General features: G+C 30.5%; 1 protein-coding gene across 4 annotated transcripts in view; it reads right to left on the bottom strand.

Annotated features, from left to right (window-relative positions):
• The window catches only part of magu (SPARC related modular calcium binding-like protein magu), a 159209-nt gene that overhangs the window by 42233 nt on the left and 99123 nt on the right, over positions 1-17853 (bottom strand). For all 4 annotated transcript variants that reach the window (XM_075372323.1, XM_075372324.1, XM_075372325.1 and 1 more), the window contains exons 4-5: positions 11460-11510; positions 7113-7193 (exon numbers count right to left, since the gene is read on the bottom strand). In XM_075372323.1, coding sequence (XP_075228438.1) covers positions 7113-7193; positions 11460-11510 — 132 coding nt within the window. The remainder of the gene's footprint in view (positions 1-7112; positions 7194-11459; positions 11511-17853) is intronic.

Here is a 17853-nt window from a genome sequence, read left to right as displayed (position 1 = left end):
AAACCTACAGTTTGTGAGATTCTATCAGAGATCTGTTTTTTACTGTACGCAAAGGGATGGCTTCTTGAAACGCATTGTAATGGGAAATGAACTGAACACCCGAAACTATTTCTTTTGAATGGCACCGCTCACATTTACCGACAAATTGAAAAAGTTCAGGCATCTTTAATCATATGAATGGTCTATTGGGTCCGTAAAAGCATCACATTCTGCTGCTTATTAGATATACGAATCGTATATCAGTTCGCCAAGTTCACTGAATGCAGGTAATTTTCTGCCCTATAAATTAACTCTGTCCAGTAAAGGGAATGGATGAATAATGAACATCATTAATTTCAAAGAAACAATAACAGATCCCCTTCCATTACTCATCAAAGTTTAGAAGACTCAGTTGCAGCATGGATTGCTGAGCCGGCGACTGGTTTCTTGCTACCTTTTTTTTCCTGTTTAGCCTCCGGCAATTACCGTTCAGGTATTACTTCAGAGGATGATATATATGAGTGTAAATGAAGTGTAGTCTTGTACAATCTCAGTTCGACCATTCCTGAGATATGTGGTTAATTGAAACCCAACCACCAAAGAATACCGTTATCCACGATCTAGTATTCAAATTCGTATAAAAGTAACTGCCTTTACTAGGACTTGAACGCTAGAACTTTCGACTTTAAAATCAGCTGATTTGGGAAGACGCGTTCACCACTAGACCAACCCGGTGGGTTGGTTTCTTGCTTCCTACGATGTCCAATTGTGGTACTCTTCTACTCTCAATTTTCTCTTCTCCCCTCCATCAACATAAAGGAAGGTAGTGTTGCAATACGTAGCAGTGCACTACTTCAGACAACTCAGGTAGAACTGCAACTTAATGTGTTTGCCCTTGTAAAATTTGACAAATAAATACCTTAGATGAGTTACATGCAAAACAAACATAAAAAAGACCAGGTCAGATAGAATAAAAACAAAAGAGTATCCTTTTCTCTGTAGAAAACAACGGATTATACTGTATAAACAATCTCCATTCAAATAAGGGAACTTTTCTATTAAAAATACAATAGAAGGGGTTCACCAAATCTGTTTTTTGTTTTAAATAAATACGATGTTACGTTTTAATAATAAGACGTTATGTTGTCTTCTACTGAATTCGAAAATTTTTTTGCATGATATATCAACAATTAGAATTTAAAGCTTTTTTTTATACTTAAAGACATTTTTCTGTTTTTGAACCTGAATGTTTCCTTTTAATGGTCAGATAAGAAAACACATCAGAAAATAATTTTGGAAGCTTAGAAGCTGAAAAGATAACAAAAAACCTTATAAATTCAATTGTATTTAATCTAATGATTTTTGTTTCCATTGAATTATTTATAAATTAAACTTTTAAATTTGGAATCAAATTAAACATTATGAGTAGGAGTATGGTTAGGTAGTAAGAGAAACGAGTAGAAGGAGGAATCAATGAATAAATAAAATTTATTAATTTATTAAAATCGATTATGCAAGAATTAATTAAAAACTAGTGATTAATTAAGTATAATTAAACATCGAGTACCATTCTAACTAATACTAGAAATTCTCCTTCTGATTTAAAGTTTATTATTAAAGAAATCCGGCAACAAAAATTTAATACTTTCTTGTCATTTGTTTTTTTTTTTTGTTTTTTTGGTAGATTTCATAAGAAAGCTACCTGTTGTAATGGGTACCGTGATTCGACTTCCGGAAAATTTCGACATATCCTCGCGTTTCACATTCCCTAGACTCCTAAAACCCATCCCCTCTACTTCCTTGAGATACTGGGCCCAAAATTTTCCAATAAATTGCCCCATACATACGAGTTTCTGTACAAAATCTTTATCAGAATCGGTATGCAGTCAAAGGTTATTAAGCTTCAAACCAGCCAAAGCACGGTAGATACACACATACGTACGTACATGGGAACATTACCCCCTCCTTACTTTTTTGTTTTTTGAAGTCTCTGGGTCATGAAACACGATGATGAGTCTCTGGGTCATAGCCCAAAACTCTCGAACTATGATATGCCAGGAAAGTAAAAATACAAATTATTTAATTTTTTGTTTTATCTACGTTAGTTTTTTGTGAAAAACAGTAGTGAAGTGGTTAATTCGTGTTTTTTTTTGCTCTCACCTTTCTCTCTCGTCCTGAATTCATAATTCAGTTAGGGAAGAAAATTTTCTCATATTTTTTATGGTTTGGGTAGGAATATAAAAGAGTAAAGAGTGTAAAGTATAATAAGAGTAATACAATATAAAGAGTAAGAGAATTAAGTATAATCAGATTGATTACAACATTAATGATGACACAAAGCAACAGGCAAGTCGTAAAATAACGAGAACTTTCATATTCATATATATATATATATATAATAAAGAGACATATTTTACTTAAAAATGTTACCTTCATTAATTTCTTGGGTTAACCAATTAACCATATGAACTTATAAATTAATTACACAATGTTTCACTTAGAATTCTCTAAGCTTCCTCAGATGACAATACACATTCATACACACATCATACAAAATTCTCTTACGAACTGAGTATACTGAGTATGTAAGAGAATTTTGTATGATGTGAGTATAAATGTGCACTGTCACCTGAGGAAGCTTAGAGAATTCTAAATGAAACGTTGTGTATTTAATTTATAAGTTTGTACAACTGATTGGTTAACCCAAGAAATTAATAAAGGTAATATTTTTAAATATGTTTTTTTAATTATATTTAATTCTATCCAATCAAGAGGAAAATAAACGTAAATAAATTACATTTAAATTAATATTCCTATATATATATAAACATATTGAACAACAAATAGATTATTTTAAATATTAGTAGTAAAGACTAATTTTGTTAAATGGCTATTTCTATAAATTATCGATTTGAGAAGAAAAACTAAAAAGAGTCCTCTAATCAAATATGGTTATCAGTTTTAATAACAATTAAATATTTTTGAGCTACCGCTATAAAATTACATAATCGACCACTAGAAGAAGAAAAAAAATTCTTCCATGGGATCGAGTGGTGAGTACGTGAAGGCCATCTGGCTCTGTGAATAATTGGACTGGTTTATGGTCGTAGATATCAGCTTAGATAAAAACTGGGTTATAAATTTTTAACGGTATATAAATTAAAAGAGAAAAAGAATCATAAAAATGTAACGATTTATTCTATAAAGAATTTAACAGCTTTCTTTATGGAATGATATTTTTTTGAATAATATGTGTCTTTACACGTACCTAATACGTAAAATTTGACAAGAAAATATTTAAATTTGTGATTATCATTATTAGTCAATGAAAAAATACTTTAAAATAATATATTTGTAGAGAGGATTTTTAAATTTCTACATATTTTACTCTATTTTCACATTTTATATGAAAAAATTAAAAAAATGTATTAACAGGTTAAAGAAAATTAAAATAAATAATCTGCTTTAATTAATTTACTTAATGTAGAACAGAAAAAATAACATATTAAATAAGAACCACATAAACAAAGATATTATTCAATAATTCAATTAAATTGTTATGAAATTGCTTTATTAAATAATCATTTAAAACAATCTTCAGTAAAAATAAAAGCTTTTTTATAATAACTGGCAGTATCCAGATTAGAGCAGATGAGATTATTTCTTATTAGACGAACTATATTTTGATCTAATTTAGACTATTATGCAATTACTAGTGTTAATCAAATTTAAATTTATAATCAAATACAAAAATAGAATGGCGGGTTAGTACAATAGAGTAAATTGTTTAATTGATACAAACAACCGTAATACTGTATTTCAAGATCGTAAAAAAGTTAATATATTTGAAAAATAAATAAATGTTACCTTAATTAAGTTACGATTAGAATAGATTTGTTTCGATACACAAACTTTTTAATGTAAATTTTACAATAAAAAATTATAAACAAAAATAAATCTAAAATTAAGGGATGAACGCTTTTAAAGAGTTATACATTTTTTTCTGTTTATCTTATGAAAACTTTACATTAGAACTTTTTTTATAGAGCTTTTCTTAAATAATTTGACTAATACTTTTAATTTTCTTTATTTTTTGAGGTATTTTAGCTCCTTAAAGCGAAGCAACATTCAGTCAGTTAGGTACGTAGTAAGTATAAAAAATGTATTTATATTTATTTTACATATTTTTTAATTTTATTATTTTCTCATATTTTAGGTACTTATTTATGTTGATATTTAATTATAAACTATATTTTAATGTTTAACGATTTATAAATTATTATTTTTTTTTATAGTCGTATTAACAGTTAAACGTCATTAGCGACTTATCAGTGTAATGTAACTGTACCGGTAAATTTGTAGTCTTGAACAAACTCAGGTCGACTACTCCTGAGACATGTAGTTAATTAAAACCCAACTACCGAAGAACACCGGTACCCACGATCTAGTATTCATATCCGAATTAAAGTAACTACTACCTTTATTAGGATTAGAACCTGAGAACTTCGACTTCGAAGTTCTCAGGTCACCAGAGAGGTTATTAAATTTACGACTGCGAGGTGATTTACGACGACGACGAGTGATTTACGACGAGTAATATTTATATACTTTTTTTCTTGTTTAGCCTCTGGGAATCACTGTCAGGTTAAAATTTACATACTGTGATATTTTTATTGAACTCATTTCCACACCATTCTTGAGGTATAATCTTAGGTGTGTATATTTTTATATGGTATTCGCTGTAGGTCTAATCCATAAATCGTCTCTCAATCAATTATTCTTGTCAGTCTTTTTGAAGGGTCAGGTTGTGGTTGAAATTCCGTGGACTAATCGCCGAAAATATTGTATCTGTATCAAAATTTTAAGATTTCAAATGATCTACGCTTATTAGAGATTTCTAAGACATTTATGAATTAAAAAGAAAATTCCGAGTCCATCTATTTATTGTGTGTGTGTGTGTGTGTGTGTGTGTGTGTGTGTGTGTGTGTGTGTGTGTGTGTGTGTGTGTGTGTGTGTGTGTGTGTGTGTGTGTGTGTGTGTGTGTGTGTGTGTGTGTGTGTGTGTGTGTGTGTGTGTGTGTGTGTTAGGGGGGGGGGTGTTCGCATACTCATACGAACGCTTACGCCCAAAATTCTTAAATTGTTAGTATTAAGGAGATTTTTTTTATATGTTCTGGAAATAAAATATTAAAGACTAGTTAGATAAAGTTAAGAATTACTAATAACAATATTACTTTTAACAATGAAGCTAGAAGTAATATATTACCAGATTCTAAATAAATAACAGTCCAATTACGAATCTCCGACCCTCGTATTTCACTTCGTGGTTTGATGAATAATGATAATAATAACGTGGTAATTTTAAAAACATCAGAAATCAGCATGTCGCTTCAATTTAATTCATCTAAAATATATAATTTATATAAGATAAATTTACGGAAGAAAAATAATCGTGTATTGAACATTGATTGGGCCAGCAACTGATTTACTCGAATTACTTCTTTATTTTTTAATTTTATAAAAAAAGCACAACGTTATTAAAAGCAATGAGAAAAATTTTAAGGAGTTTCTATTAAATAACTATGATAATAATAACTCCATCAAAAGGATATGTTTTAGCACGCGTTAGATAGTTTGTTATATTAACATAAGAACCTATATATGAATATTTTTAAGGAAAATTAAAAAAAAAAAATTATTCTCCTCCTTTAAGAAATACATATTTTGTTAATTTTTTTTGGATCTACATCTTTTAATTTTTATTATTAATATGCAAAATTTTTCTATCTTTTTTTCTGAAAATATTGGCAATTTTATATGAATTTTTCTATTGAAGTATGCTATTACAGCACATTGTTTACATTTCTTTAAACATTTAATAAAAAATGTGCACAGGTAATTGCTGATACACATGCTAATACATTGCTGATAATACGCGCTAGATATCTGTTTTCAGTTCATATAATTATCAGATGAGTAATTTTCTAACAACTGCACGACGACGTATCTGCTGTACAACTGAGAAGTGACTGGAGATTAATCTCAAAAAACAATTCTAGATATTTAGAAGGCGGGATATGATTTTTATTATTTGTTAAAACTTATTAACATGAAGGTCAGAAGAGACATGGTTATATAATAGACGTTACTTTTCAAGCAATTTTTTTTTACCTCCAGGATCACGTATTACTTCAGAGGATGAAATGAAATGGCAATTTGTGGCGTGTAAAAATGCCACGCTTGATCGGGATTTGAGCCTGGGACCTCCGGATGAAACAAAGTTTTCAAGTAACCAAGATGAAATTATGAAGCAAATATTTGGTATCTTAGCATTAGCATTAAGTTGTGAGGTATTTTAAGATAGATTTTCCTCATAATGAAAAATTATCTATTGTCGGTATATTGGAGGTTTTATCGTCAGTTATACATACTTTTCTTTCCTGGTTAGCCTCCGGGAATCACCGTTTAGGTATTACTTCAGAGGATGAGTGAGGATGATATGTATGACTGTAAGTGAAACATAGTCTTTTACAGTCTCAGGTCGTCCATATATGAGATGCATGGTTAATTGAAACCCAACCACCAAAGAACACCGGTACCCACGATCTAGTATTCAAATCCGTATAAAAGTAACTGCCTTTACTAGGATTTGAACGTTGGAACTCTCGACTTCGAAATCAGCTGATTTGCGAATACACGTTTGCCATTAGACTTAAACGGTTGGTCCAGTTATATTTACTTACAGACAATCTCGTTTCCCATCTTCAGACGCATTTTTATTTTTATCTGGTAAGATTTTAACAGTAGGAACCAAAACATTTATAATGACGTAATGTCAGTTGTTGGCCAATAGATTTAATTTAAAACATTATTCAAAAGAATTTATTAATGTATTACAGAAAAAACTTAGTTATTTAAATTTTTTATATTTATTAACATAAAGATTACGATAAAAGTAACAAATTCCATATTTTTAAAAAGTAATAAATGATGAAACCCCGACATAATAAATGAATCATTTGTTTAAAACATTCCATATTTTAAATTAACAATTTCATTTTAGAACACTAACAAGTTTGAAATATAATTTAACGCAACTGATATATCTGCTAAATTTAAGTTATATAAACTTACCATCCACTACTTGCTGATATTCGGTGCTGTATAATTTCATCAGATCATTAACATAAGCTGATCTGTCGACACGTTTACATTCTGAAAAAAAACAACATGTAATAAAGTTCACTTTAGATGTTAAAATAGTTTAGCGAAAAGAGTATTAACCGCTTAAAATTGTATAAGTGTATAACAAGTATCATCAGTTTTCATTGTAGCGGAAAACCGGTGGAAATTTCGACTGACGCTTTACAAAATCGCATTATCAACCTTATTTTCAATGATAGACGCGTCAGAATTTTGATAAAATGTAGAGATTTGTAGAACGAGTTCTGTCTATAATATAAGATTATCTAAATTACTACAAAATAGGTTGATTTGGGTTCCGAGACAGTTGACTCAAAATCATGACGTCTCCGGAACTTAAAAAACGGGTTTTAGGGGAAGTTAATGTTTTTTTAAATCGTATAATAACTCGTGATGAAATTTTGAATTCATCATTTCGAACCGTAATCTAATCGTAAGAGTATAGAATGGAAACATCCGTGTTCGCCTACCAGGAGAAATTCGAAACCACAAAATAAGCCGGTAAATTGATGCTAACTGTTTTTTGGGATTATATAGGCCTTATTTATAGTGATTACATGGAATAACAACGAACGTCAATAGTGAGTACTGTTTTATTATAAAATAGAATGAAACCCATATAAAGGAGGGAAGTCCTGGTTCTTTCTCAAATCAATAGTTCGGTATGATAACGCTCGCTCCCATACCCCTTAAAATAAACGGGAAGCTATTCAAAAGTTGGGTCGGGAGGTGTTGCCACATCCACCTTGACAGCCGTTCTCACACCATCAGATTTTTTATGTTGTTCAGTCCTCTCAAAGAATTTTTACTTGGCAACAATGAACAGGAGAAGAATGAAGAACAACAATGGCTTGCATACTAAAGTGAATAATTTTTTACTACTGGAATAAGATGTACTGGAGAATTACCTAAATGTAGCTTGGGATTACGTAGAAAAATAGTGTTAAGATTCATTGTTATAGAATAAATAATGATTTATCTCTTTCATTATTGAACGGCACTCGTTTTAAGATATCTGCTACACTATGCCTTAAATTGAGATAAAAGTATTGAATACTTTCCTACAGTCTGAGCTTAAACTATTTAGATTTAAGATTTAAATCATATTTTATAAATTTCTTAAATTTTAAAATAATTACAGTGGCGGCTCGCGTATAGGCACAGTGGAACTACAGCACCCCCTATTTCTACTTGATATTTTCGAAAACATTTAATATAGCGAGTCCTTTTTTCTTTATACTTGTACAATATATAACCCTTAAGCTTAATGTCAGTAGCCATCTCCTAGTTTATGAAAAAGATACAAAAATCTTTGTATGGAACTGTGCGCTTCACCGTTCCAGCGGCGTAGTGTTTGACTGTTGTGCGCATGCGCACATAGGAAGTTGCACGCGAGGCTGTGAGGGGGAGAACACTGTTCCTCCCGCGGTGCCGACCCTGGCGTGCTGGTGGAAGGTATTTTTTTTTTTTTACCTCGCGTGTGTTGCACTTAAAAATTGTGTACTATACCCATTCTTGAATGAGTTTATCACATTCTTGATTGTGATAAAGTGTAGAATTAGATTATTTTCCATCTTCAAGTTATTCTATTTAATTCATTTTTTTCGGTTCTTTTATTTTACAGAAAACTTTAACCATGGCCTTGTAAAGGCCCAGAAAAAATTTTCTGGAGCAGCACCCCCACTAATTTTAGCTACGAGCCGCCACTGAAAATAAATAAAAAATAGAATGAGTTGCCGATTCATGTTATATAACAACCAGATTTAAAAAAAAAATAATTATAATGATTGGTTAAAAAAATAACAAATAAGTAAAATAATATGTCAACTATTTACTTGTAAAATATATTGCGTTAGATAACGTAAAATAGTATAACAACAAATTAATATCTTACTTGGTAAAAGTTTTAAATTTTTTCTTAATTACAATTAATTTCAACAAATGCATATTTAAATGGAATGTAATTTATATTAAATTACTTTAATTAATGATCAAACAAGACAGATTTATAATTTCCATATCGATTTTTAGGACTACAGTTGAACCTTTAAAAATAATTACCAACTTTTTTTTTTTCAGTGGCGGCACGTAGCTAAAATTAGTGGGAGTGCTGTTCCAGAAAATGTTTAGCCTTTGTTTTAAAATTGTGTAAAAAGAAACGAACATGTATAAAAAGAAAATTTATTCAGAAACTTGATCAAACCCTAAAAGAACCAAATCAAACATTTTTTACTTACTTTAACATAAATTGTTACAGTTAATGCTTGATCTATTCATTTAAAAATGAAATCCATTCTTCTTTTTTTAATTTGCGCGAAAAGATCAATCAATAATTTTCTCCTTGGTCACACGCGGAGTAAAAAAAAACTACCTGCCACCAGCACGCCAGGGTCGGCACTGTGGGAGTGACAGTGCTCTCTCCCGCGCAGCCTCGCGTGCAACTTCCTATATTCGCATGCGCACAACAGCCAAACACCACGCTGCTAGAAGTATGAAGCGCACAGTTCCATACAAATATTTGTGTACCTTTTTCATAAATTGGAGGAGAGCTACTGGCATTAGTTTAAGGATTATATATCGTACAAGTATAAAAAAGAATTAAAGAAAAAAGGACTCATTATATTAAATTTTTTCGATAATATCAAATGGAAATAGAGGGTGCTGCATTTCCAAATTGCCTATACGCGAGCGCCACTGCTTTTTTTATAAATAAAACGGCTATTTCAAGAAGGGTCCAATAATCATACTTTCAGGATTTCATCAATTCGTATTACCAATAGTATTAGTGATAATTGTCAATGTAAAATAATCACTGACAATGAGAAGATAACGGTAAAGTTTCATTACATTGTAATTTTTTAAATATTTATTTTATAAGTGAAAATTCAAATAATTTGAAACGTTTAATTGGTAAACACTATAATTTTATATTCATCACTGAACGTAAACTTTATTTTTTTAAAGTAATCATAATTTTTTATAGCTTTACTAAAAATAAACTTTTTAAACGGATAATCAAAAATCCTTTTCACCATTTCCCTTTGAATTTCAATAACTTCAAAATTTTCACTAATAAGATTATGCCAAATTAAAAAATGTCTTACTCTTTTAATTCTACTTTGTTTTTCTCAATAACATCGTACAGTTTGTCACAGTGTATTTAAAAAAAAACCTCTGATGTTTCTCGGGGAAACAATGAAAGATTACACAGAAGCGACCAATTATCATTAAGAAATGTCAAAATTTAAACATTGTAACGTTGTGGTTTTGACCAACTTTTAAACACAGTTTTTTCACTTAATTCGTTAAACACAAATTACAAAGTAATATTACTAAAGAAAACAGTTAATATTAATAGAAATTTATAATTCTCCAATGGTTGAAAATGGTTATAAAAATGATTTTCAGGAACACTAATGTAAAAATTAAAGTAATTATTTATATTTTTATAAAAGAAATTAAAAATTTTTTTTTTGTAAATACGAATGTTATTTTCATTTCGTACTGGTTTTTATTACCTTTAATGCAAAAGTATTCCATGTATATTTTAATAAGGGTCTATTTGCAAAGCTCCATAAAGTTTGATATCCCAGGGCTCGTGACGAGGGTTCTTCAGGAGAAGGATCGGGCGGCTCGGGGATGAGGGACAGCCCTCTGCGGAGCTGCCGTTCGCTCGTGCTAGCACGAGTTGGCGTTAGTGATGAGGCACAGGAACTCTCGCACTCCCAAGCAAAGAACACCGAGTTCCGGCGGGGATGCCCCACTCGGGGTGTTCCCGTTAGAGGCGTTGGCATAATGACCGAATCCCGGTTCCCGGAGTGGGGGCCCAGGGACGCCATAGCCGGATCCTACTCTGGGAGTTTGAGGCAGGCGCAAAGTAAGATCCGATCGGCGGGCCGAGACGGGGAGGCCCGTTAGATTATAAGACACTCCCCTGGGCTGTGTTAGACTTAACTGCAGGATCCGGCCCAAGGAAGAAGATGAAAAAAAAAACTGTTTAAAACTTTAATAGCTGTTTATATATTACAAGTTTGTCAAAAAAACGTTTCCGTAATCAAAAGGTACATTTAAGTTAAATAAGTAGCAAAAAATAGATAAATTTAAAATTGTACTTTTGGGGGGTTAAAGTTATTTTTCTAAAAAAATAACAGTTTTAAAAATGTTGTACTCTATTTAAAATAGCCACTTCAATTAATTAATTAATGAAAATATTTTATTTTTAATTTTATTATTAAATAAAAATATTCTATTATTAATAAAAAAAATAAAAAAAATTACTTTTTCTTTGTCTCTTTCCTCCACCAGTTTTAGAACGTTTTTGTGGTTTAGCTGAAAAAAAAAAACAACAAAAAGTTAATTATAAATATGAATGCATTGGATCTATGAAGAATTTAATCTAACACATCCATGAAAATAAGTATTTTTTTGGTGGAAAGTAATAATCTACAAGCAAATTAAAAAACATTAAAAAATAAAAATATTATCTTTGAAGAGTTATACTCTTAAATATACTATTTACTGCTATGAAATTATTTCCAAGATTACGAGCTTGTAAACAGTGTATGCCTGTATAATGAGCGATTCAATATAGATTTCACAATAAAAAGTCAATCAAAAATATATCCATAAATTAACAAAAGATACTAACTAATTAAAAATATTTCATAGACTGCATTAATTCGTAACAATTAATACGCATTTAAAAAAACTGACAACGCAGTTGTAGGAATTCCCGTCTCGCGGCTTTTTTCTGATGCACGCTATATATTGACGCTATATACCAACTTAGTCACTAGTTTACAACAGTTTTTGGGGTGGGGGTGCGATTCTGCAAAAATCTTTTTTCGCAGTTATTTTTTAATTATTAGCAAATATGCCTAAGAAAAATAAGACGTTAATTAGGCGAAATCTCGAGATACTGAGGGTGACTTTGTTCTACAGTCTTGCCTAAAGTTGAAAATTTAATGGCATCAATGCTATGTAGAAGTAATCTGACCAAGTTTGGTCAAAATCGGTCCAGTAATTCTGGAGATATAAGGTGATTTAGAGTGCGACACCGAACATAAACACGTACATACGACCATCCGGAAAATTTCCATCCGGTTTTTTTGGATTCCTTATGTGTCAAAACGTCAAAATCCGGTGAAAACTACCTACGTCCAAATTGGATCAATTACAATACATTCCCTTCTACAGCTATAACTCTGCTATAGCGCTAGAAGGAAAGTAAAAACACAATTTTTATTTTCCTGGCATCATAACTCTGAAACTATGCTGCAAGAAGAAAAGTACGGTTAACAGTAAAAAAAAATGGGGTATGAGTTTTTCTTTTAATTTTCGAATTTACATGACTCCGACTCTGCAAGAAAAAAAAAGTGAGGGAGTAATATAAGTACGCATGTCCGTGTGTGTTCATCAAAACAGATTTTGATGAAATTTGGCACAGAGACTTGTGTATATGAGAGAGTTTGTGGTAAACGTTTGTAATCAATTTCTCCAGAGGTGGGGTAAATACTTTTTTTGGGATCAATTTTCTCAAAATTTTGCAATTATAATACTACTTTACATTAATCTCAATACATGCTTACATGTTTATCTTATCATTTGAAAAAATATTTTGCCCCAAAATTCGAATCTTCCCTAAAAGTCGAAAAAAGCTATGTTTTTATTCATTGAAAATTTTTTTTATGTTTTCCTAAGCATAGCAGAAGTACAAATGGACCCAAAAAACATATTTTGGAAGTAATATTGGTGGGGGAGAAGATGAAAGACTAAAAATATCGATTTTACATATCAATATTTTTCTATTATATAGGAATAAATAATCAATGCCAGGAAAGCACAGTGAGATCATTTTATCGTGCACATTATGATACTACACTTTAAATCTACTATGGATTACAATACAGAGGTACTAAAGTTTGATTTGATTCACGGAATGTAGTTATACACAACTGGTATGTCTTACAGCAAGTATTGGAAATGTCCACCATTTTCCTGAAGGCAGATCCGTACCCTTCCCATCATATTTTTTGAGATTAATTCCATTAGCCTTAATGTCCTACGAAGTATGACAAAAAATATGGTGTGAAGGATTGGTACCTGCCTTAAGGAAAACGGTGGACACTTCCAACATTTGCTGTAAGAATTACAATTTGTGCATAACTACATTCCATGAATCAAATCAAATGTGTGTATCTCTGTATTAAGGTCAATAATTGAATTATAGTGTATAGTATCATGATGTTAACACTAAAACGATCTCACTATATAGCAACTTTGTTGTCAATTTTTTTTTTATTCTTTTCCCGAAAATATGTAGTGAAGTAACTTTAAATAAAAAAAATATCTGAAAATATTGATTTAGAAAAAACTTTTACGACAATGAATTTTTTAGTGTGAAGTGCAGAATAATTTTTAGTATTTAAAAAAAATAAATAACTTTTACACCGAATTCATATATAAATAAAAACTCACGCTGATCATTTTTTAACTATCTTGAACCACTCAAGTAATCGTAGTTTTGTAAAGAAAGAAAAAATTATCGCATATTATTATTTTTTAATTATTTGTAATAATACACTTTCATAAAAATTAAAAATTTTAACGTATATGAAAATATGATAATTTGTTTTCTTTGAAAATTCTTAGGTTCAAGTGCTAGGAAAAGTAGTTGTTTTTATTCGTATTTGAATACTATATCGTGTATACCGGTATTCTTTTGTGGTTGGGGTTTAATTAACCACATGTCTCAAGAATGGTCATCAGTCTGAGTCTGTTCAAGACTACAAGTTTACCATTACACTCCAATCGCTAATGACTTTAATTGTTGATGCGACTATATAAATAAAATGATATGTGAGTATATATATATATATATATATATATATATATATATGTGTGTGTGTGTGTGTGTGTGTGTGTGTGTGTGTGTGTGTGTGTAGAAAAATTTAGTTTTTACATAATTATGAAATATAATAAAACAAAAATTATCACTGATGTCCAAAGCAAAGAAGATATAATTTTTAGAATACATCAGACAAAATGATCGCTTTGCTTACGAAAGAATTTGTTAATAAGTAACATCATTTCACTAAAGACTGGGAAGAGATTACATAGGTGTATAAATTGGGAAAAAATTCTCAGAACACAAAAAACAATAAGAGAATTTTTTTTGTGCGCTAAATCTAAAATGAAATCAATCTTTTCTATCACCCATCACATTTTTCTTATACACCTTTCATAAATTGTTAATATGAAATTTTTAAAGTGATTAAGTTTATAGGTATAATAAATTTTATAATATGCTATGTATATTTTCTATTCTCATATTTTATTATGCTTTTAAATAAAAAAATCTCGGCACGCCAGAAGGCGGAGGTAGATTTCACCGGTGCTAATTAGGGGATAAAAGGATAAAAAATTTCCTCCATTAAGTTAAGAAAAACTTCAAATTTACTCAATACGACAACAGTTGCATGTGAAAAAAGTTTCACATGTTTAGCATGCGCCAAGTCCCATTTTACAATTGCAGCAACATTTTGGTCATCCCTTGCCCTAAGGGTTGGTCATATCAAAAATTGTTTCAGACAAAGGTTTTAGGTAATGTTCAGAGAACTAATGACCACTTTAATCTGATTCGATACTGTGCCTATTAAGGGAGATATGATTTTTTTGTCTTCGAAACCCCATTTTTTCCACCCCCTGGGCCAACGGTTGGTGATATCAAAAAACGTTACTTAGATAAGTTTTAGACTCTTATCCAAAGAATAGTAGAAACTGAAACGAATTCGATGTTTTACTTAATAAGAAAGTTATAGCGATATTTGGTTTTTTTTTTCGAAAAAGCCCCCCATGGTTTAATTTTGCCCATTAACGAATTCGACCGAGATTTTGGGTCGTTATATTTTATGCATCAATTTGAAAATGATTGGCGTAAAATTACGGCAGTTATTGTGTCCACAAGAAAGTAAAAAAAAATATATATATATGTATATATAAATTTTTGATTTGACGGTGGTTTTAGGATCTACGGGTTGTATAACGTGAAGATATGTCGAAATTTTCCGAAAGTCGAATCATGGTACCCATTACAATAGGTAGCTTTCTTTTGAAGTCTACCTGACACCTAAATTGATATAACTATATTAGATAAATCCTATATAACATTTTTAACTGGAATTGGTAAAATAATAAAATACTGCCTTTTCTGTGCATGGGAGTAATTTTTAATGACAACCGATAGCCTAAATTTTTTTTAGTTCAACAAAACATTTTGTACTAAATATTACTTGCTTTGTTATTTCCAAGAAAACCGTGGGCTACATTCTTAAATGACTTTCATGCCGCTAGTCTACGTTATTAATTTTTACGTCAAAAGTTTCATCATTGAATAATTTTTCCATAAGGAATGTTCCTTATTTAATTAATTTGCCTTCCCTTTGCTTAGGAAATCTTGTCTTAAATATTTATATCCCTCTCCTCTTTTTAAACCTTTAAAAAATTCTTCATCAACCTCAATTTTATATGTAACGGTGGCAAAATTACATGCTGAGCGTATATTAAAGGAATATACTTTACATTGTATGTACAGGAGTGAAAATGTTTCATTTTTATCACTCTTTAACCATATAATTTATGTCTTCCACGATTGTCCAACAAATGTAAGTGTTGTATTTTGTAAAGCCACCTTGTAGACCGAAAAGAAGGTCAATAATAACTTTGAGAGCGCCACAGATATGAACATCATAATTGACCACTTTCAAAATTTATAACATATTTTCATGTCTTTTTCATTTCAATTGCATGTGCTAATGGTGTAGAAGGATTCTTATTTGAATTATGCTGTAGCATTGCTTAAATGCTTTTTATTGTCGAATCATTGAATAACCATTAATCATCAGCATTATAAACAATACGCAGATCAGACGTCAAGCCTTCTATATCACAGCATGAACAGAGCAAATCTTTCGGTGAAATATTCCATCACGATTTTCTTTCTGTTTCTAGTCACACTTTTATTCATAACAGGCATGTTTATAACATAATGCACAAGATAACAGATCGTTTTATCGTGGGTAAAATATGACAAAATAGGGGGGATCTTTATATTAAAATAACTCAAAAACGTGACGTGATAGAGCATTTTTGCTTAAATTTTTTGTTGCAGCATGAAGCATACTTAATAAAATACTCGTTAATTTATCTGTTCCAAAAATCTTGTAGACTAAACTTATTTATCTGTTATTATAAACTCATGTCAGTACGTCAGCTTTACTCCACGTAAATCGAGGTTATGCCACGGATTCGTTGTTCGTCAATGGCCCCTCAGGGTCGTTACCTAGGCTATCTCACGGCGGCAATAAGAGTGCCCGGATGATCGCGCAGGGGCTGTGTGCATACCATACGGGTTAGGTCCGGCCCCTGCGCGTCTAGAGGGGAGATTTTTTAGCGGGTGAAAGCCCCGCATTTGCCGTCAGTGCGAGCCAGGCGGCAGGTGGCAGAACCTTTTCCTCCCCTGTGGGGAAAAAAAAGTCGTGGTTAAAGAAAAGTTTTGAATCCTTTCAAATATATTATTGAAGGATAGCTGATCAGAAGAAAAGCAGTTACGAAGAAGTTTTTAGAAGAATATGGGAGTAAAATTTTCTTCGGAAAAGTTTAATAAAAATAAGAAGTAAATTAATTGGTGGACACAGACATGATAGTATAATAAAATTAATTCAACGGACAAAATCTAATGGGAAACTAATTTAACATATTTAAAAGCTATGAAAGATATCGGCTGTGGAAATATAAGGAACTGAAGGAAAAATCAATAGAAAACATATCGGAAGAAAACGAAGAAGATGAAAAATAATACTAAAAAATAAATGAAACACTTTATTCTTTATTTAAAAAAAAATGTTAAAATATTTATTGAAATTTTTCCATTTTGGCTGTCTTTTCTACATTACTTAAGCGTTTGAGTTCTTTCCCCACTTCTTATCAGAAAAAAAAGTAAAGCGAGGACAGCCCCTACCTCTAAGATGGAATACTTATATCTAATATTTGAATGGTCCTTTACAAGTATAATATTTCTACTGTTTATTTGAAATAAATTTAAATAAAAATACTCGTAATAATAATAAATTTATTATTTCTACATTTCTATTTTTTTTTCAATGAAAAAATAAATAAAATTTCTTAGTAAATATTTTAATAAAAGTAAAGCTGGTAAAGTATTTCATGGACTTTCCCCGGCTATTAATAATAAAAATTATTAGTTAGGAAAAACAATAAACAGAAAATTAATTTTTTAGAGGTGGATAATTGATTTTAAGAAAACTTTTTCTAAAAATATTCATAAACAGGTTAAGCTTAAAAAGTTTGTTAAGTTTGCTCCAAATCTAACATCCCGTTCAGTAGAGGCTAACATAAGGAAAAGAACGTTTTCAAAAACATTTTTCTACATTTTAGGGCCAGGGTCTAAACTTTCAAAAAATGTTTAAAAAATACTTAAACCGAAAGGAGATTAGAGCAAAGAACAAAAAAAAAGTATATTTCAATTTTAAGACGTGGAGTTGATTTTCTGGAAAACAAATTTCTTTGATAATTTATGTATGACTAACAAATTGAGCTATATATAGAGCTATTATATAAATTATTTTGTATAAAATCATTTTATGTTTTATGT

This window comes from Lycorma delicatula, chromosome 8 (assembly GCF_047948215.1).
Source record: "Lycorma delicatula isolate Av1 chromosome 8, ASM4794821v1, whole genome shotgun sequence".
NCBI classification, from domain to species: domain Eukaryota; kingdom Metazoa; phylum Arthropoda; class Insecta; order Hemiptera; family Fulgoridae; genus Lycorma; species Lycorma delicatula.
Note: the sequence above shows the minus strand (reverse complement) of the source record. Positions and strands in the feature narration are given on the sequence as shown.